At 40.4% G+C, this 23,705-nt stretch overlaps 1 protein-coding gene across 3 annotated transcripts in view; it reads right to left on the reverse strand.

The window, feature by feature from the left end:
• The window catches only part of LOC125902783 (E3 ubiquitin-protein ligase RNF31), a 65,275-nt gene that overhangs the window by 37,463 nt on the left and 4,107 nt on the right, over positions 1-23,705 (reverse strand). For all 3 annotated transcript variants that reach the window (XR_007451184.1, XM_049599377.1, XM_049599378.1), the window contains exons 3-15: positions 23,258-23,404; positions 22,144-22,299; positions 20,369-20,425; positions 18,214-18,412; positions 14,692-14,878; positions 13,363-13,496; positions 12,260-12,432; positions 8,189-8,422; positions 7,911-8,096; positions 7,612-7,779; positions 6,028-6,213; positions 965-1,171; positions 446-619 (exon numbers count right to left, since the gene is read on the reverse strand). Coding sequence is in view for 2 of the 3 variants with exons in the window: in XM_049599377.1 (XP_049455334.1) it covers positions 446-619; positions 965-1,171; positions 6,028-6,213; positions 7,612-7,779; positions 7,911-8,096; positions 8,189-8,422; positions 12,260-12,432; positions 13,363-13,496; positions 14,692-14,878; positions 18,214-18,412; positions 20,369-20,425; positions 22,144-22,299; positions 23,258-23,404 (2,208 nt within the window). In the remaining variant the exon portion in view is untranslated. The remainder of the gene's footprint in view (positions 1-445; positions 620-964; positions 1,172-6,027; positions 6,214-7,611; positions 7,780-7,910; positions 8,097-8,188; positions 8,423-12,259; positions 12,433-13,362; positions 13,497-14,691; positions 14,879-18,213; positions 18,413-20,368; positions 20,426-22,143; positions 22,300-23,257; positions 23,405-23,705) is intronic.

The raw sequence follows: 23,705 nt of genomic DNA on the forward strand, positions 1-23,705 counted from the left end.
TGGTCTGGTCTGATGTTTGGCAAAATATCAAACTGGTTTGAAAAATTTCACACTGGCCAAACCCCTGGTCACACTAGCATTTATAACAGCATTTACTATAGACTGAAATCAATTCATTCCAATAGAGCAGATTTGCAGTAAAGTAAGCCTTAACTTTTCCTGTACAGTTCAGCTTAGGTAAACTTAGTGAATGCCAACCAATAGCAAACTGTCTTGACAGTGCTGACTCAGGTAGGGCACAATAAAGGGAGTTATCATATTAGCTGTGATACACCATACAGGTGGATATAACCTCACTCTGCTGGAGAATTACCTGCCCACATTAGAGACACAGCCTGCAGTTAGTTATGTGGAAGGTACAAATACATTTACTTCAAGTAACCAGGCAGCAGTAGTCTACATGTTATCCTTCATCATTTCTCCCTTGGTCCATCTCTTTTCCTACCTGGATGTCCAGGGTGGAGAAGTAGCTGTTGAGGTGTTCAGGGTCGTTGATGTCAGGCTCCCAGCAGACTGGACACACCATGTCTCTAATATGTTTGTCCCTTACAGCAATAGTGAAGTGCTGCTGGAAACAGCCACAGCACACAGAACACTGACATGACGTCAGAGACTGCATCTGTGAAGAGAGAGAGGGCGACATTGAATTAAGATAGCCTCAACTCTGCAGAACTTACATAAACAATGACTGGTCGGGTTTCCGTCCAAATGTAGTGCAAATTTTAAAAACATTTTCAGGAAAATAGGCAAAAACAAAAAAGCAATCCATCAGTGCTATGCATATATTGGGATTTTGGTTGAGGAATAGGTGGCGCTATTTCTTCAGTCAGGTTCCATTCTGCAGAAGATAAGGTTACAAGACAATATAATAAAAAGAGCGCCAGTCAAACTTCAAACATGTTTAAATGCACAAACTGAATTGTGCATAAAATAGGGTGGACACAACAACCACCTGTGTCAGTACCTTGCTGTGGGGGAAGACAGAGAGGCAGATGGGACACTCTTTAGCCAGCACTCTCTTGATAAACTCTCTGTCATGGGATTCTCGAACAGCTTGCACTACATCCTCCAGTGAGTAAGGGGCACTGTGTTCTTGAAGCAGTGAGAGTGCCAGCTCACAGCGACCCCAGCTGGGGAGATCGTACACTGCTAGTAACCTCCGACATATGCGCTGAAAGAGAAGAAAACTATTGTGTATAAGAATATAACCAGATCAGACACATTGTACCAGCTATCCCAGGCTATAGAGGCCGTGGGGCTTAGGTAGAGTGGTTCGTACACTAATAGGAAGATCATCGGTTCGAATCCAATCCACTTTGGGCAAGATACTGAACCCTAAATTGCTCCCGATGGCTGTTCCATCGTTGTGTGAGTGCCTGTTAATGGTTACTGAGTAGGAGGTGGCACCATGTATGGTAGCCTTGGCCACCAGTGTGTGAATGTGTGCATGAATGGTTGAATGTGACATGTAGTGTAAAAGTGCTTTGGGTCGTCGGAAGACTAGAAAGAGAATCCACAAGTCTGCTCTTCAGAACTGCATCCATTGATTTTTTTTGTCCACTTGGGGCAGTGGAAAAGGAGGAGAAACTGGTGGAGCTGTGGAATAAGAGTCAGTGTTTAATTCAGTATGTAGCTAATCCACCAACCACCGCTTATTTTAGTGAGGAATTTTCATTTTCGAAACAGTTCTCCTCTCATTCCCACAGTCTCCTCCCACTAAAATAGCGCAGTTAACTACTGGAGGTTGGTGGCAATTTGATGCAACAGAGTCCAGAATATAAAGTTTGTACGTAAATACAGTTTATCTTTATGGATTACACTGATGCTGAATTGACAAGAAAACTGTCCACATATGACGCCTTTTATCTTCTGTTACTAGAGTTATGTGATTTTGCATACACACAAGAATTGTTAATATGTCATGTTTCGTAGAGAGTTTGGTGTAATATTTTCCATCAGGAGCAGGACAGGAAATAATCTCAAAAGCAATCTAATTTTAGCAAACTATTTTTTTGTAAACAGTGATCTAGAAAGATCCCCAGCCTCTCCAAATCTCATAGCGTGTGACTAACAACTCACTGTCTTTAGATGTGAGAGGGTGTCAGACTTAAGTCTTTTCTAAGCCTCCTAGTGTACAGCATTATGCCTACCACACCACATCATCTTGCATACTTAATCATTTGGTACAACCATAAATTTCTGTACTTGTGACAAATACCTTTAGAAACATTTTAATATAAAATTAGTTTGAAACTTGAAAATTAGCTTGTTATGTTTTACTATGATACAGAGTTAACATATTTCAAACCTGTGCAATACTCACAAGGTGTTTCTCAATGTCAAGGAAGGATCCTTAAATGGCTGAATTTCAAGGACGCTATCCATTTATTTGCTTAAATCACTGAACTCAACAGGCCTATATTTGGGATCTATATAGGACAGGCCTTTAATTCCTTTCACACAAAACCTTTGCTCAGTACACATGGGGAAATGCAGTCAAATTGTTTATTTAAACCAGTATGAATATTACTAAATAAAAATGAGGCTTTAGATAACATATCAATTATGAATCATTAATTTGATCTAGCTCCAAGAGACAGCGCATCAGAGAGAGAGAGAGAGAGTTATGACACTCATTTTACAGCACCCTATGATAACGGCACCCGGCATACTGACACAACACCATTTTAACCAATTAAAACAATACTCTCAACTTGTATATATTTTTATGAAAAACCCTTTTGATTCTTTTGATCTGAGGACCCTTACAGACTAAAGGAATATGAATAACTCACAGGGTAATTGAGGAATGGACACATAATTTGAAAAGTTGGGAGTCACCACCTATTTTTGTGTCTCTTATTTACCATGCCAGTAAATCTGAGTGCATTTTTCTTTAGTGCTCATGGCCTCAGTAAAATGAACTGAACGACTGAATTATAGAGAGCTAACAATGTGTAGTATCTCCATACTGACAAAAGATTAAGCATTTATATTTGTATGCGTGATCAAAGCAACTGACTCACATTAGCTCAAGTGGGTAGCCAACAACCTAGTTTTATACATCCAAAGAACTTCTGCAAAAATGAACTGCTTGGCAACCACACCAGGTGTGTAATTGAGACAGGCCTTTATTTGTCAAAATATGTAGCCACACTGGGCTAGGAAGGAACTGGGCATTAAATTGGAACTAGGCTTTTAACTGAAGTTTTAAAGTACATTTTTAGATAAGCCTTAAACTGTCCAAATCAGTGGAGCTGATCAGTCACCTCAAGTGACCCAAAAAATGTGTTACGATGGGTAAGGTCACTGCTTTTTACTAAAGTTTCATTTAGCCTACCTGGTATATTTTGATTTTTTTTAAGTATAATCCAGAAATACATTCTCCTTGAAAGTAATATGACTCTGAAAATACTGCTTTCATTTGTTCAAATTGTGCAACATTAGAGAGTACCAAAATTTTCACTGCAATATGAAACCGCCTCAGACCCCAGAGGGTTAATGACGCACACCTGGGCACTCACTATCTTGCTCAAATGTGTGTTCACCAAATGCTACAAAGTAGTCTTGCCTAGCCTCTCTATGATCCTTCCTCGGAAGGACCAGTCCTATACCAAGGAAGGATCCGTGACTTTGAGAAGCACAAACAGTTGTATGAGCAGGAGCTAGATGGCAGGCAGTCCATCTCCTTCCGTTTTCAAGTAGTTACTGTATGTGTTTTGAGCCAAAGTTTTCTTAATTTTCAGAGGCTTGATAAAATGGGTGAGCTTTTGGGACATGGGGAGGCCTTTTCACTATAACCCTCTGTGTACACTCAGTGACAGCCTCTGTCTTATTTTGTCTGTGCCCAACAGGAATACTGCCTGCAGTGGGTGATGGAATTTGGACTACTTAGTGCACCTATAACAGTAAAACATAGAGAAGTCATCGTCCTCTGAATCAGACTTCTACTTTAGGTTTTCTAGGAAACAGCTTTAACACTCCTTTTTGAGTTCAACAACATGTTTCTGTAATCATAGAAGTTTCAGACTGACACACATTCTTAAAACAGAAAATGTTTTTTGTATCACACCTGAGCATATTTTTGTGTTTTCCTGTTTATGGTTCCTCAGACTTCTTTGTGTTTTTGGCCAACTCAGCTGAATTCACTATATCATTTGGAATTTGTGTTTTAGAAAACTTCCACGTTTATATGATGACGTTATTGAAACGATCTCCGTTCACACGGAGCCACAAAATCGAGTAAGGTAAAGCTGCAGTACCGGAGGCTGCAGTTTCAGGACCGCAGTTTTAAGACTGTTTAATTTTCCGAGCGGAGGGTGCAACCTGAAGTTGATTTTTATTTTTTTGCTATAACCAAATACTACTTTCTTATTAAATAGTTATAATCAGTGTTGGGCAGTAATGCGTAATTTGATTGATGAAGCCCAGGTAACTATACATTACCACTGCCAGTCCTCTCCGCTCCTCTCACCCACACCTAAACACCAGGCCGGGCAGGCTGACACTGTGTATCCCAGAATGGGTGCTCAAGTGTGGGTGAGAAGAGCAGAGAGGACTGCGACGAGGTGGACAATGTGTGAATGTTCACGAATGTCAATCAGTTGTAAATTGATGGTAACCTCCTGTTAGAAAGTAATTAGCATACATTGCACACATGAATAGCCAGTGACCACCATTTATGGGGGTGATAATTACTATGGACAGGTGCATCCTGTCAACCCGAGAACGAAAGACAGAGATGAAAAAAAAATCTTTTCCAACGCTGAGATGGAAGTGAGTTTAGGTGAAGTGGAGTTGAGAAACAAAAAATAAAATGTTTTCTTCTGTTAGTAGTGGTGTGACAGGGACAGATAACGTGTCCTCTGTTGTAAGAACCATCCAAAAAGTTAAATGAAAATGGTTTGATATGAAACCTGATGAAGACAAAAAACAAAACAAAGGTTAGGTGATGTTTGTGTTATATTAAGTGTTAAATCATCACACATTCTGACAGCCATCACTGATAGCTTAGTGTTTGCTCAGAAGTGTGCCTCTCACAGTTTCACCACTCAAACAGATGATATATTTGTGGAGTTCTCTCCCTTGATTGAATCAAGTGGGAATGGGATGCCAGAAATGTAGAAAACACATGTATTAAGTCAATTTAAATAACCCATAGAAGAAACCTAAGAAACCTAATCTGAAGCTTAAATCTGATAATTGCCGATTTAGCTAAATGTGTTATATTTCTAATGTTTTGTCATGTTTAACTTACATGTTTCAAAGGCATCTGTGTATTGTGAAAATAACAGAACACAATACAAATTAAAATTGTTATTTCTAATAAGTACAAGGAATATTTATGTGCATTCCTTATTTACACAAGCACTACGAGCAGTCAGAAGCAGGTGTAGATTTTGTTAGTACCTACAAAAAGATCGGAGCTACTAACATATTGATTAATGTCTAAATACACGTAAATTTCCTTCTGCAAACAGTTTACACACAAATTTGTTCTGTTCATGTTTCATGAATGAGACCCATTGGCTGTGACCTCACTCCATCTCCTCCATGTATGCTACATGTATCAGGTGTAAGACACGGCGGCAGTGATGGTTGACTCCTCTCAAAATAGGTAGGTAGCTGCACAAAGCAACAAGCACTCTAAAATGAATGTAGTAGCACAAAGCACTTCAGGACTTGACTTGATCTTAATCACATTAGGTATGTTTCAAATCTAAACTGTGATAACTGTCTTTGCTTGTCTTATTTTACATATTTAATAAACTTATGAGTGTCTTTCTGTCTTTTTTAAGAGCTTCACTAAGGCAAATTCCTATCGACTGTGTTGACAGCAGTAAAGTATTATATTCTTTTCTATGTGGAGAACTCTTTTGCATTACCATGACATGATGAAGGGGCAAGATGAGCCAGTAAAGAGAGTTCATAAATATCAAAAAACCAGCAGACTCATAACAGAATGCAGTTATTTGAGTATTGTGAGCTGTGAGTAGATCCAGGCCTGATGTATCTGCTTGCTCTCACCTGTTTGTCAGGGTGATGGATGTCTACAGGAGGCTCAGGCTTGTCACTCCAAATGCGCTTGTGGAAGGGCTCCAGGAGGGGCCGCTGCAGTAGGGCTAGGGCCCCTCTCACCTCACCACCACTCTGCTTCAAAACCTCATGACAGCGAGTCTCATCACTGAAGCCCAGTGAATACAGCTCCTTTATCTGAGAGGGTGGGGTGAAGAAAGAATGATATCATCTATCATCTCTGCACACTCATAGAAGTCTAATTTCCAAATGGGTTCATCATGAAGGACTGAGGTTCTACCGAGACCCATTTGCTTCTCAAGAACCTCTTTTTGAAGACGCATCGGCATGGCATCTCATGCCCTCCCCTATTTCCAGCCTTGTTGCCCAGAATTAAAAACAATTTCACATTTCTTAAACATTTTTCCCTGACTCACACTTTGCTTGTGCATACCAGCTCGAGCAGCAGCTCTTTTTCTCTGCTCCTATGGCAGCTTGACTCCTCTCCTTACCACTGATGAATAAAAAGAACCCTGTTGCTCTTGCTGTCTCGCATGTGATGAAGAATTGATAAGGAAAAACTCATTGTTAAGGTTGAGTAATATCTCGAGCTACACGAACCACACTCCCATCATTACAAAGATAATGGCCAAAAAGATATTGCTGGGTGAGTCATAGCTCTGGAGATCGACTCTTCAGGTGAGAAATCAAGTTTAATTAGTGTGTCCACACATGTTTTTAAGCTAATGCAGAGGTGGAAGAGGTATAGATCTCTCAGTAAAAGTAGTAAAATCTTCACATCGTCTGTTGATCAGTTGTAGCACGACACGTCCAGTATGTGCTTGAGGCGGCACTTGATGCCTGCCACTAAACACGCCGCGTGACAGTGTGTTTTCAGCTTAAAGACTTCATCAAGAACCCCTTCTGTTGAAAGCATGAATTTTAGGAGCCTCACCCTAAAATACCAAATATCAATGTATCTGGAATCCTCTTAATCAATTCATTTAACTCATATTTGCCATCATTTGGTGCTATACAATGCTACATTTTTAGGGTACCTGGTACTTTGATTTTGATGACTCCATTTGGGAACCAAGTTTCAGCTCCCAACCCTACTGCACCATTTAAATGATAAAGTCTGTAGTAGCAGTGATTTCATGAAAAATCCCACTATAACCACAAAAAGTGAGAATGAACTACAGGTAGTGTAGTCAATTACTATTTTCAGGTTCTCCCCTGGGTGGGTTTTTGTTAGAATCCTTAGAAGGTGGAAAGATTCTGGAGAGAATCCCCAGAGATGGTCTTGATGGATGGAACCACAACACCATAGAATAGTTCTTTGCAGAACCTCTCTCACCCCTTCTCCATCAGACTAGCTCTGGTTACTGAACCGGTTAAAAAATGTGACTTGTAGTGTAAAAAGCGCTTTGAGTAGTTAGAAGACTAGACAGGAAGTATACAAGTGCAAGTCCATTTACCATTTACATTTAGTGGTTTTACTTAGTACCTTGATTTCTGAGAGTGTAGACAAAAGGAAGGCTAACAGAATATTATTGTGCATCTCTGAACATTATGGAGAAATGCTGTATATGTCACCTTGGCGAGTCTGTCTCTCAGCGCTTGTCTGGCAGCTCTCTCAGTGTCACCCCCTGCTGTCAGCCAGGCCTGCTTGGCCTCTGCTCTGGACAACTGGACAACACTTTCAGTTTCTTCAGGGTTGATCTCTTTCCCAGCATCCTCAGCAGGAGCTTCACATGACCTGCTCTGTGTTAGAGGAAAGTCAATAACCTTTTAATTAACAGAAAACACTCCTGACAGTTACAGTCAGAGAAACATAAAGGTGTGTTTTGTCAGGATTTACAGGACTTTAACTGTACTGAGAGAAGCATACTGACTCTGCGCTCTGTTGTGGTGCTGTCAGAAACAGACTTAAGGGAAGATGTTCCCACCAGCATCCTGATCTGGTCTAACAGCAGAGGAAGCTCAGTCTTTAACCACTTGCATGGCAGGATGCTGCTGTCTCCTGCTACCCTCATACTCGTGTACACCTCCTCTGGACTCACTCCTTTCTTCTCCCCATCCTGTCACAGACACAAAGGACAGATACACTAGAATACAGGGATAAAATATTGTCTAGATCCAAGATCAGTGGTAGGTGATGAAGGCAACTTGCTCTGATCAGCTGAATCAGCTTCAGTCCCTCCTCCTTCATCAGCCTCTGCCTCCAGGAGTCCAGGTCTTCGGGAGCAGGCTCTTTGGGTTTGATTGGCAGGGCAGGGACCCGTCTGACAGGGGAGGGGGGGCGGAGCTTCACAGGCAGAGGTGCGGGTTCTGGACGAGCTAGGTCACACATCTCACACACTGTGGCAGGAGAGTAGTTCAGATAGGTACAGAACTGGCAAACCCACTGGGCAGAGACAAAGAGAGTAAACACAGAGAGAGAGAGCGAGAGAGAGAGAGAGAGAGAGAGAGGAGAGAGAGAGAGAGTCACTAAGTATAAAAATTCATAACATTATTATCTACGCCTAAAAGGGATCATGCGTTCAGTCTTGTGTGTGCATAAAAGCTGACACTTTCTGATCGATTGGTTGATTGAACATTGTTATTATTTTCATAAGGCTGATCACAGTGGTGTAGTGGAGGGTATAAACAGGTATACAAAGTTTACTCACCTCTTTTTCTTTCCATTAACAGTATACCCGCCTATCAGCCAGAAAAGCATTGTAATATATAGGAGAGTATATCCTTCCTCCTCATACCCATCTACCCAGTAGTACACCTGTCTCATCAACTACCACAACACCACTGGCCATGCGTTCACCAAAGAGTTTTTTTCCAGCTGTAAATGTAAAAATGTGGGTACGAGGCACAGTTCTTGCTCTGGATGAAGGGAAGGCTGTAGCAAAGAGGACGCCCCTGTCGGGTGGCCAGCAGTCCTAAATTTTCCTCCATTGTTGTTGTTGAACACTTTTACATTTAGGATGTGGCCAAGGATTGGTCTTTGTGGTATTTATCCCACCCCTCCATTGTGATTGGTCAGCTGGGTAAATATATATATACACACACACACACACACACACACACACACACACATATATATATATATATATATACAGTACAGGCCAAAAGTTTGGACACACCTTCTCATTCAATGCGTTTTCTTTATTTTCATGACTATTTACATTGTAGATTCTCACTGAAGGCATCAAAACTATGAATGAACACATGTGGAGTTATGTACTTAACAAAAAAAGGTGAAATAACTGAAAACATGTTTTATGTTCTAGTTTCTTCAAAATAGTCACCCTTTGCTCTGATTACTGCTTTGCACACTCTTGGCATTCTCTCCATGAGCTTCAAGAGGTAGTCACCTGAAATGGTTTTCCAACAGTCTTGAAGGAGTTCCCAGAGGTCTTTAGCACTTGTTGGCCCCTTTGCCTTCACTCTGCGGTCCAGCTCACCCCAAACCATCTCGATTGGGTTCAGGTCCGGTGACTGTGGAGGCCAGGTCATCTGCTGCAGCACTCCATCACTCTCCTTCTTGGTCAAATAGCCCTTACACAGCCTGGAGGTGTGTTTGGGGTCATTGTCCTGTTGAAAAATAAATGATCGTCCAACTAAACGCAAACCGGATGGGATGGCATGTCGCTGCAGGATGCTGTGGTAGCCATGCTGGTTCAGTGTGCCTTCAATTTTGAATAAATCCCCAACAGTGTCACCAGCAAAACACCCCCACACCATCACACCTCCTCCTGGCATGTGGAATCCATCCGTTCACCTTTTCTGCGTCTCACAAAGACACGGCGGTTGGAACCAAAGATCTCAAATTTGGACTCATCAGACCAAAGCACAGATTTCCACTGGTCTAATGTCCATTCCTTGTGTTTCTTGGCCCAAATAAATCTCTTCTGCTTGTTGCCTCTCCTTAGCAGTGGTTTCCTAGCAGCTATTTGACCATGAAGGCCTGATTTGCGCAGTCTCCTCTTAACAGTTGTTCTAGAGATGGGTCTGCTGCTAGAACTCTGTGTGGCATTCATCTGGTCTCTGATCTGAGCTGCTGTTAACTTGCGATTTCTGAGGCTGGTGACTCGGATGAACTTATCCTCAGAAGCAGAGGTGACTCTTGGTCTTCCTTTCCTGGGTCGGTCCTCATGTGTGCCAGTTTCGTTGTAGCGCTTGATGGTTTTTGCGACTCCACTTGGGGACACATTTGAAGTTTTTGCAATTTTCCGGACTGACTGACCTTCATTTCTTAAAGTAATGATGGCCACTCGTTTTTCTTTAGTTAGCTGATTGGTTCTTGCCATAATATGAATTTTAACAGTTGTCCAATAGGGCTGTCGGCTGTGTATTAACCTGACTTCTGCACAACACAACTGATGGTCCCAACCCCATTGATAAAGCAAGAAATTCCACTAATTAACCCTGATAAGGCACACCTGTGAAGTGGAAACCATTTCAGGTGACTACCTCTTGAAGCTCATCGAGAGAATGCCAAGAGTGTGCAAAGCAGTAATCAGAGCAAAGGGTGGCTATTTTGAAGAAACTAGAACATAAAACATGTTTTCAGTTATTTCACCTTTTTTTGTTAAGTACATAACTCCACATGTGTTCATTCATAGTTTTGATGCCTTCAGTGAGAATCTACAATGTAAATAGTCATGAAAATAAAGAAAATGCATTGAATGAGAAGGTGTGTCCAAACTTTTGGCCTGTACTGTATATATACACACATACATGCAATACAATACGGCATATCTTCATATAATATAATGTAATATAATTTAACCTAATATAATGTAACATAATAATGTAAGCTAAAATAATATATTACGACCTAATATAACACATTATGCTGTAATATAACACGATAATACAACAGAATATAATAAAATGTAACATCATATGATATGATACAATATAATAATACACTATGATATAAGACAATGCATAACATAACATAATATAAACCAATATATCATGATAATGACCTTCATAAGAATAATAATTGATAATATATAGGCTATTGCACTGAGGGGTGAGGCCAGACCGGGGCATCAGAGAGGCGAGCGAGAGGCCCCCCCACCAGGCCCCAAGAGCACGGCCTCAGCGGGAGACAGGCGAAACGATTTGATTTCCTGTCTGAGCTCCTCTATCATCACACTCGGCTCTGCCGATGCCAACCTCCTCCTTCCAGCATCAGACACTGACGAAAAGTCATCCTTTCACATCCGCATGATACGCAGCTTGTGTTACGTCAGGGGGGAAATGTGGCTGGACAACATCATAAGTTAAGGGGTGAAAAGTCTGAGTAGGGCAGGCAGAAGTGGTGGTGGATGGATCCAACAGTCACTGACTTTTACCCGGGAGGCCAGTGTTTGCTTCCCGGGAGATTGTAAAGCCAAACCCAGTTCTTTTTTCCTAAACCCAACTATGTGCTTTTGTTGCCTAAACCCAACCTCATGTGTATTGGCTAAACATAACCACGTGTGATCGTTTTTGAGATAAAAAAACGGCAATTCGTGGTGTTGTACCAACGTTATACATTTATTTTGAAAGAGACCGTATGCAAACTGACCCTGGGTACCATGCATGTCATATGTCAGCGTGGAAAGTCCATGACCAAATGTTGATATGTGAGAAAGTCGGAGTGAGAATGTGCTGACATCAGAGCATGTGAGCGGAGCGGAGCTGGAGCGGAACTAAGCGGAAGGATTTTGTGTTGAGCGACGAGCGGCTATTTTTTTTAAAAGGTGGAGCAGAGCCTTATCTCTCGCTCCAATTTTGCTCCAGTCGCTCATGCCCCACCCAGAATGCATCATTGCACCTGCGCACACCCACACTACAGGTTAGGGTAGTATGACGCAGTTTTTTTTGAGCAGAGAGGTGAGCGAGTGGAGCGGGATAAAATTTATGACGGAGTGGACCGGAGCGGAGCAAAGAATGCGCAGAACCAAGCGGAGTGGACAAGCGGTGCAAAGTGACAGGTCTGCGGGCAAGGAGTAGAAATTTTCACCCGGTCCGCTCCGCTCACATGCTCTGGTTGACATGGATGTTTTACCAAATTGCAAAACAAGCTATCCAATATCTGATAAAACAGTTTAAACCATGACTGTAAATCTTGTGCTACAGAAAAAGCCATACCTTTAGCATGGCAACAAACAAGCTCGCACGCGCGCGCACACACACACGCGCACACACACACACACACACACACACACACACATACACACAGTTAACTGACCTGGCTGTCAGGATCACCAGGCATGCCCAGTACTGGTGCTGGTGGTCTGGGGGGGGTGATGGGTGGGTGTGACAGGGTCACCGGAGGTCGTGTAGCCAAACGAGGTCTTTCACACACTTCACACAAAATGCTGCTGGCTACATTTACCATGGTGCAGCTCTTACACTGCCACTCTAAGAGGAACACACACACACACACACACACACACACACACACACACACACACACACAAATACACACAAATGTCACCTCATGCCACTCGCATTATTATCAGCAACAATCATGTCCTCAACTTTATTTAAAAGTTCTTGATTTCAATTTGCTGTTAATAAAACTCAACATTTCCTGCAGGTGTTTCACAGTAAAAGCCTGCCGCTACATCCACAATGATACATTTTCATTATAAAACAAACACGATCTCCTTCCATACTAACATGCCTGAAAACGTATATCCCATGACCATTCACATACACTGGGCATGCACATACCAATATAAACAAGAAGCAGATTGTCTTCGCTACGGTTGGTTGCTTAGTTACAGAAAATACTGCACAAATGACATAAGTAAGACCAGTAAGACTGGGTTCCAGTAGTATGTCAGAGTAGTGTGGACACTGGGTGTACGTGTTTTTAAAAGAAAATGTATTAGTGTGGATATAGCCTTTCATGAGAGTGATAGGAGGAAGCCTCTAGAGTCTGAACAAAAAAGCGCTCCAAGGGGCCCATTTTCACACATATACTGATGGTTGAGACTGCAATTAGGCCTAAAATAAAAGTAGTACCAATACACATTAAATGTTCTAATCAGGAATTACTGCCAAAATTTATATTACAAACAACACTGAAACTGTCATGATATACTGAATTTAATTCATAATTTAATTAATACATAATGAATTATTTCTACTCAACAAGCCTAACAACTTTCTCCAATGTGACAGCAGAAATAGTAAGTGAAAGGCATATGTCTTGGACTTATTTGCTTTTAAGTCAGTTTCTTAATCACAGAGGAAACTAGAAAGTAGTAGAATACAGGAAGTGGGATTGGGTAGTGGACTGATGAGGATATGGAGCTGTGAGATGTACCAAGAGACAATACAAACCAGTGATGGTGGCAGGCTGAGATTCATCTGCTTTCGAGCTGATCAGTTCCAAGCGAGGGCGCTCACACTCCTCACACAGCACATTATGGACTGAGTTGACTTTAGTGCAGTGGAGGCAACACCACGTGGAAGAGCTGAAACAGGTGGAGAGGGACTGTTATTCTGTTAGATCAGTTTGTAGACTGAATATAAATCTATATATGGTGATTTTGTCCATACACCTATTGTAGTCATACTAGCACTCAGTTCCAACACACTTACGTCCACTATGTCCAAACTGTCATTAGACATTGCTGCAATCTTGGAACCCATCAGCTAGCAGTATAACCACAATTTAGCCACTGAGAGCAACAGCAGATAGCCAGCAGATATCTGAGCCACAACTGCCTCTTTTGTGCACTGGTCATTGTTTACACTCCAATAAGCAACTTGAGACACAAGACTGGAAGTGGAGCTGAAAGATAACTAATCTCTAAACAGCAATCTGCATATAAATACGGATAAATAAAAACAAAACTAATGGAAAGCTGCATCGTCATGAGACAACAGCAGATGGACTACGAGATTGCATTTTGGCAATTGTGTTCCACCTATTTTGCTCCCCACAGACTGTTTACCTGCAGGCAATCAAGGCCCGCTCAAATGTGATTGCTCAATTCTACTAGGACTACTAGCAGACACCAAAACACTTCAGATACCAAAATCTTCTCCTATTGCCTACAGATTCTACATTCACACCTGTTAAGAGATTCACTTTGCTTTAACTTTGAACATAGCCCTGACTGTCTGTAACCTGCAGAATCTGATTGGTTGAGCTTGTTTAGGGCAATGAAAACCCTAAATGGAAGCACAGTCTTGGCAGCTCCATCAGCCAATCATTATTCAGAAAAAAATGTGAGCAGTGCTGACATATACACCTGCTGATACCTGCTGACACCTGTTAGTGAAAGGAGCAGTCGGAGATTCTAATACAATACAATTTTTGTGAAATTCATTGGACATCTCCTCATAGTCTGCTATTGTTCATACACAGCCCTGGCTCTGTAAATGAGACACCAACAACGTGGCTCGGACTGAGCCACATAACACTATCACATTGTGCTCATGCACAGAACAGGGAAAAGACCATGGACTTATAAAGAGAAAGGCAGTGGGAGTGAGAGAGAGGTGTTCATACATCAAAAATCTTTCTCCAGAATGGCTGACTCCACATTTACAAGTTACATTGCTCAACGCATCCTGGAGTGAACTGTTATTGATGTTGACTGACAAGTAGTATGATCCAGCACTGCGTGTGGATCAGAGTATTCCCGTTTTATATTGCCTGACCTGTGACTGTTCCTGTTTTGGGATGATGATGATGAATATGATGATGATGATGATGATACAGCTGTTCGACGGTGGTTGGCCCTCTCAGGGTAGGAGTGGTACAGTTTGTCACATTCTGAGCAGAGTCCCTGGAGGCAAGTGAGGCAGTGGGCAGAGATGCGGAATATTCCACAGATAGCGCAGTTCTCTGAAACAGAGAAAACAGTTTACTGTCCTAGACACTGTCACATTGTTTTCTGCTATAATCTGTCACATCACACATCACATTATCACAAAACAAGTTACTTTACTAGAACACTGCAAATAAACCTATGGAATACTGTGTATAAATACAATGTACCAATTCAGTGTCCCAAAACAGTCTGTCTACAGTATGTCTAGGTGTATCACTAACTTAGGGACTGGTCTTTACCTATGAGGAGGTGGGGCAAAAAGGGGGAGGCATGTCAAAAAGAAAATTGACAGAATGAGATGGGCCACTCTGAAGGTCAAACGTTTATTGCTTTGGCCATTTTACCCCAAAGTTGATGAACTCTTTCACCTTCATCCTGACACCAAGGGTGGTAAAGGTGTCAATTGGAAACCCTCGAGATCCCAAGTTTCTAATTAACATCCTGGGAAAATCCAGCGTTTGACAACTCAGCCAGATTAACTGCCAGACCAGGGTCATTAACTATGCTTTTAAGTTCACCACATCCTCTCCCCTTTTTGTCACATCTATGGGTGCTACCCCATCTTGTTCACACCCGGGTGAAGATGAGATAAAAAAAACAGATGTGTGAGTCGTAAATTCAGTATTCCTGAGCAGCAGAGACTAAGTTCCTCTTGTAACCAACTTGAAATTTCTCTTGAAAGTAAAACTATACATTTTATCCATGTTCTAACACTGTAACTGTGCAGAATCCTTGTTTGTTAGTTGAATGATTTTTTTCCCACTCTTGTAGATCATAGTATGAGTGAGTTATAATTTCATGTGTTTAATCCCTCATTTAACATGAAGTCATACTGCCATCTTGTGATGGTAGTTAAGAAGGGTTCCCGTAAGGAATCAATATTATATTTTGAGTTAAAATATAGTTGGATTGATTAATCAACTTGTCTTTATCAATATGTGCTTTCTCATTTAGAATGTTCAAGTAACTGCAGACAAGGTTTGTTTGTGCATGACGCATTTATACTTGTGTTCTGCTGATATATGCAGTTTAATAATCATATTAAACCTAATTTGATATTAAGAGCCAATTTTGACCATAATGGGAAGAGTATGTGTCTATCGCGTGTAACATGTAAAGTATATAATCTCACAAAATAAAGTTCATTAAGTTTCCTCCGAAATAAAGTAATGTCTAAACTAAGAGACCCGCCTTGCCTCAAACAAGCCCACTCAACCTGGTCGGATAAAACTATTGAGCTCGGCGCATCTCCTTTTCTTTTCTTTCCTTTCCTGTTACTTCTTTCTTCCCTCTTTATTTTGTTCCTTTACTTTATTTCACTTTTATTTTTTTTCTTTCTTTTGCCGTCCCTCCTTCTAGTTATACTCTTTATGTCTTTATGTCTAACCCGTTACACTCTTAAACTTGGTTCCTGCGTAACCCTTTCTTTTCTTACGATCGAAATTATTTAAAACTTTTAAGTTTTGCTCGGCATGTCCATGATTGTCTTGTCTGTCCTGAGATTGTTTTCAACCTCATTATAAGCGAGTAGCCACAGCTAAACAGATGAGCTACTATCTGACCTGCAACTCCATCAAAGATTCATCGGATCCAGTGCTGCCAGACACCTATTAAAGTGTCCGCAAAGCAGTGGTTTCTTTGCCAAATCAAGAGACTTTCTGCAGCCTAAGAGAACCGATGTTTGAGGGCCACCTGAAGGACGTTGCAGTCAGGCTCAACCACCCCTCCACCACTGTGGTACAGCCGGCTTCGTTCTGCTGGGAAGCCTGGGAGCCATTCATTCATTCATTCATCTTCTAACCACTTCATCCTCTTGAGGGTCGTGGGGGGGCTGGAGCCTATCCCAGCTGACATCGGGCGAGAGGCAGGGTACACCCTGGACAGATCGCCAGACTATTGCAGGGCTGACACATAGAGACAGACAACCATTCACGCTCACTATTCTGATCTTAATTTAGGTTTTGTTAGGTAAATGGTTTTGCGCATCCCTGCGTCCCCAGTTTATCTATAGTCACATACTCTCTCTCACTATCGCCAAACTGAATAATAATAATATGACAAAAGAGTTACCTGTTGCCTTAATCCATTTATACATACTGTTGATTTTGTGTTATTTCATATCATCCTCATTTACTATTCATTTACTCAGTTGTTAAAACATTTAGCCCTAAATAAATCTTCATTTATCGCCAAGTCACTCATTTCTTTTGAGCAGGAACTAAGATCACTGTATAGAGAATTCATAACCCAGGTATTGAGATTGATTCATTATTGATAAGTGTACTGACGAATTAATAATTGGTTTTCGGAGTTATTAATTTGATTAGTCGCTTAGTTGAGGGTGCTGCCCCTAAATTTATTACACGTGCAAACATTTTCTAAAGGTATTGCTCCTACAAGGGAAAGACTGATGTATTTTGTATTGTGTATTGTGTATTTCAAATAATAACAAGCAATACTAATGTGAAATCATTATTTACACAAGCACTACGAGCACTGATACTGATGAATGCCAAAATAATTTCCTTCTGCGAACAGATTACACACAAATTCGTTCTACTCACGTTTAATGAAAGATACCACTCATGTGCAACTCTTCCCCCAGAGAAAGAAAAAACACATAACCCAATCTAAGCTTTAAACAGTGAAATTCAATCAAAGTCACTTTATTCTGATCTCATTTAAACTTTGGTCAAAAATAAACCGTCTGCATGAACTAACCAGCATGCACGACAAGAGTGAAAAACCAAGGCTTTTTTCAACTCCAGGTTTTTGTCTTTAACTTTTGAATTTCAATCATCAAAGACTAAGTTTCTCTCTAAAAATCAAGTAAGTAATTTATGGTGGAGGGAGGGTCATGCATCCTTTGCTAGTTACTCAGGGAGGCTCAAGGAAAAATATTTGTAGCTTTATGGGTAGTCAAAAACAGAACAAAACAAAAAAACAAAGTCACGACCCAATCATCATCCTTCTCTGATAAATAATGAACAGTCCCTTAAAAAGTCAATTTTCTGAAGACAATGTGGTTGAGTAACTATAATCAGATTATTTGCTGGGGTGGAAATAGTGGAATAAAATGATGCTCAAAAACATGCAAGCAGGACCGTGTTTAAATCTGTAGTGCTCCTGGGTGGTGAAAAGTAACTGCTGGATAGTCTGTCAGGAGGATACTCTGTTACTGGCATTCCAAAAAGCAACACACTGGAAGCAAAAAAACTATGTCAAAACACCCAGGTATATTATTTTTCAGCCCAGAGTACTATGTGCCTTGACCCATCAGGATATACCACTGTACACTGGTGTAAGCCACTAACCAAGTAGTCAATGCAGTAGTTCACACTCTCCTTACCTGGGTGTTTGTTTGAGGAGATGGAAAAGACCTGAATGGACCTGAGACTATGGTGGTTAGAGGACAGAGACTGGCCATGACTGCTGTCCCTGGAGGAATGATGGTGGAGGGGGAAGGCTAGAGACTTTGTCTGACCGCCTGAGCGGCATGAAGAGGAGGAGAAGTGGCAGACCACAGCATCAGTGTTGAGACCCACATCCTAAGAGGAGAGAAGAGTGGGTAAGAACTGACTTGAAGAACTGGAACTATAGGCCATCATAAACTCCAAAAAAGAGGAGGTTCCACTCAGTATGATGTAATACCAACATTTCACCAGACACAATGGCTTCATCAGACCGAGCTCTCCTCACCACCCTACTATGGACTTACTCACTATGGACGTACTGTGTGACAGCCTTTTTACTTTGTCCAGGAAAACACAAAGAGGTATGTTTATGCTAACATGAATGTTATTTTGGTACATTTGATTTGTCTCAGATATATTAACTTTAGATAAACTTTACAGCTTACTTTTGCACAAAATGAGAATTTTGTCCCTGGTCACTTACATTGCATTCACATAATGAATGGATATCTTAATCGCCAGTATGATCAAAACAGAAAACAACAAGCAAAACCTATTGTAATCTCCACATGGACATTTGTCAATTATTTTCAGACAGACTTGAAAAATTGTACAGCTATCCTTCAACACTGGACACAGCAAACAATGACCTTAACATTTATTTATTGTGTTTCATATCACAGGCCTACAAATATTTATTCATATCTCATAATTACCAGACTTTGATCCTCTGCTATGCAGCTATGTCGCACTATGTGCTCATAACGAATTTCCCATTTGGGACAATAAAGTTTATCTTATCTTATCTTACTTGGGAAGGGTTTGTTTCCTTCTCTCTTGGTTCTTTAGTTCTGAACCTTTCTGCCCCATAAAAGAAGTTCAGATCATTCATTCCCGCTAATTTCTTACTCAAACTAAATAAAGCATATGGTTCAAAGATGCAGCTTTTCATTGTGTAATTAAGCAAAAGAGGGACACTGGTTATCCATCACATGCGTACACAGATCGAGTATTTAATATCAACAAAGCTGTTTCTTGATATCAAATACTCGATCTGGTGGTCAGAAAGAATGAAATAGAACAATACTTACAACACTAAAAAATTATCTCCACCAAGTCCTACGGGTAACATTATATTTACCATAAAAAGTCATCACCAACAGCGACGTTTATGAACTTCTACAACTTTTATTTAATCTTATTTCATTTTATTTATTTAATCACAGAGCTGACTTTGCAACCCAATAGCATTTAAACAGGGCAAAGTTTTCAGCCTAGTTGCAATAAACTGAAATGACATGCAGTTTTGTCGGCCATTGGTTTCAAGTCACTGCCTGTTGAGCATATTGAACTCAGTTACCTGCCACTCTCAGTCATTGGAGAGGAGCAGAGACTGATTTTCATGACGTAAGTGCTGAATGTATTATTTCCAGGGGGTGCTTGAAATAGCAGTCCCATCCCTTCACCGATTCTCCACACCTCACAATATGATGGTACATTGGTAACAGGCAGGTAGGTAGATGGGTAAAGGTACAAGTAACAATCAAATATCAAACGCTCAAAACATCAGCACAAAACAAGAAAACTAGGAGGAATGGAAGGATTGAACAAAAATGGGCTGACTCACTGAATATCAGGAGGACTGATGAACGTGGGAACAGGTGAATGTGTGGGTAGGGAATGTCAGAGAAATACAGGGCTGATGAGAAAAGTGGGAACAGGTGAGTGGATGTGTGGAGCAGTCAGGTAATGGGGGGGAAGAGGAAAAGTCTGAGGGCATCTGGTGGATGGAAAAGAGAAGAGGAAAGGTTTGGTTTGGGAAATCAGACATGTGGCTGCAGAGGGGGGACTGATAGGCTGACTGTAATGGGCAAGCCTGAAAAACCCTTTTGGCATATGTAGCTTGTCAGCAACTTTTATTAGAAAATGTGAAAATAAACTTAGTTAAGATGTCCCCTGTAAATAAACCATTCCTCATTTCTGTGCAGCATGGGATTCAATATTGATTTACCCCATAATACAGTCTTTGCCAGTGTATTAAACATGTAAGTGAAGAGATGACAGATATGAAGGTGGTATGATGGACTCTACCTTGTGTCTTAGTGTAGGAATGATTCTCTCATAGAACTCAGGGTGGAGATGAGCCTCCTGAAATCAGACCAAAAATATTATTAATGCTTTTTTATTTAAAGTAAAACAAAAGGTGCAAAGCAATTACTGTAAACCCCAGTTCACTCATTCAACTTTTTTTCCCCTGGAAATAGCCTGCACTCAAAACTTTTAGTACAGTATACAGTAACATAAACGTTGTTGTTAGTTGTCACATAATGCTTGTCTAACAGGAATTTTATGTCAGTTTAACATAACTTTTTTCATTGCTGTTTGAGCATTTAATTCTATGTCATATGAACTTAAAAACAGAGTATACATTTTACAACAACTTTTTTTTAAAATTCACTGAATTATGAAAATATATTGTGGCAAGTTTAAGTGTATTTATTGCTAAGATTAAGGCGATGAATAGATGAAGAGGTGAATTCTGAAACAGGAAGTGCATTAACATAAAAAAAATATTATGTGAGTTTTTGTGTCAGGTGAACATAAAGTTTTTATGTCATTTTCACAATCCAGGGCATTTGTGTAGACTTTACATTAAAGTTTTGTGTCATGGATGAATTGGGGTTCACAGTGCTTCTTATGCAGGTATACCAGAACTTGTAGCCAGTGTATTTACCAAGTGTGTCAAACTGAATGCACATTCTCTGCTTTACACTCAATTTGTGCTTTTATATCATATTTGGTAATATCAAAACTGTAAACACAACTCACTGCTTACAATTAGTTTGTAACACTCTCCCTGCAAAACTCTTAACGTTGATCTCTGCAGTTCTACATTATTTTGCCAGTTGCCCCGAAATTGGCACATGTGCCACCCAGCTCATGACAACATCGCATGTGATGTGGATGAGGTCTTATAGCCAGACTCACAATAACCAGGGGATTTAGTATCATTTTTTTCTTTTGTTTTTTATTCCTGAAATAACCATTTTTCTACTGTGCTTTTGTTGTTTGAGGAGTGTCAGAATATTTGATAAAAAAAACTTTGCACACTTATTTGTACTGATAGTGTGTTATGTTCAGAATACACATCCACACATTTGGATACCTTCGTGTCTGTGTGTTTACTCCCTGTTTGACAAGTTAATTGTAAGCTGCTCTGCCCGCACACAGAAAAAGCAAAAGCCACAATAATTCCTACTATCAATGTGTAGTTAATGCATTGTGAGCTTACTCAAATGATGGTATGTGTGCACTGCATTGACACAAATACACAATTTTTTAAGAGTTTGATGAGTTTTGCAAGAACATTTTGCTTTTGCAACAGACATATAATGTTTGCGCATATGGTGTAAAGTTAGTGATTAGTGTGTGAAGTTTTGCAAAAATAGCCTAAAGTGTCAAAGATTGTGCCTAAGCAATCAAATAAAAACTTTAAACTGAGCAATTTACAAGATTTTAGCTTGCAGGTGCACACAAACACACTTCTCTCAGATCACTTAAGTTCTTTTATGTATGTTGAGTTCAGTCTGTTCCGGCTCATTCAGTCTTTGCTCATAATCAGTCAATCTTTAATAATGTCATCGACAGCTTTTTTAAGGATTGATACTGTCATTTCTTGTCAGTTGATTTAATACCTACAACTATTATACAGCAGCAATCCTGCTGAAATAAATACTGATACCTCATTATTACCCAGCCCTCATATACAAACTCTATTTTTGAAGTTTAAGTAGCAAACAGACATGCAGGAATTGTACACACACACACACACACACACACACACACACACACACACACACACAAACCTTAATAAGCATCTCTAGTTCCATCCTAAGACTCATCACTTCTAGTGTTACTGCAGCAACTCGGCCAACATCAGGATCTGTGACATCATCAGGGAAGCTGAGCCCATCTGGCTGCTGATTGGAGTAACCATAGAGACAGAGCACTGCTCGTCCTCCCTGGGAGCAGAAAGAAAAAACAGAATGTAATGTGAAGTCAGCTTTTTTCTTAACTTTCCCAAACAGTCTGACTATGAAGTTAGACTTGCCCGAGCTCTTTATGTAAAAGTTCTGTCAGTCAGCATCAGAAATCATTTCCTGGGATCACGAATAAAAAGGACAGGACTGAGAGAATATTGTAGTAGTGTTGAGCTACCACAAGACACATTAAGACACATTTGGGACAAGATCAGGAGTCAGGACACAAGCTGGAACAGGTCTGGGGAAGATTCGGCATAGGACTGGTTCAGGGCAGTTTCAGGGAAGGACCAGGGGTCTCATCTATAAAACAGTGTGTAGGATCCCTACTAAAAGTGTATGTGTGGCGTGCACATACGCGCATATTCTGATTTATAAAATTGTACGCAATTTCCTTTTATGAAAGGTGCAAATGAAAAAGGGATGGCTCAGTAGCACCAGCATAAATAACACTACTGGTATGAATGTTTATGATAAAGTAGCGCTATAAGCGATCATGTTTACAAGCTTAGTTTAGAGTTTCCCTACAGGTGTGCACATCGTCCCATCAAATTTGTTTTCACAGATTACAAATTTTGCATGGAAAATAGTGTCATTCAGGCCTCATCTTGTGCTTATGCAACAGTTATAAATGACACCCCAGTGTGGGTACAATTTAAAATATTCATGGCTGCTGAACAATGACTGCTGTGTGAGAACAATAAAGATGCTCATATCTCTGCTAACTTTTTTTTATTTACATCACCATCAGTAAGCCAATATGGAATTGCAAGTGCAGGCAATAAGTAGACTGACTAAACATGCCATCAATATGTCATAATTTGTAACTTAGTCTTCAGGTCTTTGCATTACTTTTTGTTGGAAGTTTTTCTGATCCCTAGCATGTTTTTATAGAGCACTTGTAATACTCCACTACACTGTATAATAGTTTTTTTGTTACCTGAATAGCATCCACGGTGGCCCTAAACACTGGGTTGTTGTGTTTCACAGTCCTCCAGTACTTTGGCCTGTTGGGATTTGTCAAATTACAGCCATACTTTTCTAGAATGTTCAATGCTGTAGACAGGCGCTGGAGAGATGCAAGGGTCTGAAGCAGAATCACAGAGCAGAGAAAGTTCAATCTGAAATAGAAACATGCAATTAATCTCAAATCCACCTGCACCCACAGTTGTTCTGGCTCTGTAGAGTCATTTACTCCATCTAAATTTGAATTTTGTATATGTCTTAATAGAAAGCAGATGCATCACAACATTGTCTACACTGAAATTGAACATTTGAAAACTTCTGTTTTCTTCGATGTATTCATCCTCTGACATTCTGTGAATGTGTTTATTTTCTTGCTAAGCATTAGCTGAGAAACATTAGCAAACTATTCCTTTAAATGTGAT

The sequence above is a fragment of the Epinephelus fuscoguttatus genome, linkage group LG15, assembly GCF_011397635.1.
Source record: "Epinephelus fuscoguttatus linkage group LG15, E.fuscoguttatus.final_Chr_v1".
Lineage (NCBI taxonomy): Eukaryota > Metazoa > Chordata > Actinopteri > Perciformes > Serranidae > Epinephelus > Epinephelus fuscoguttatus.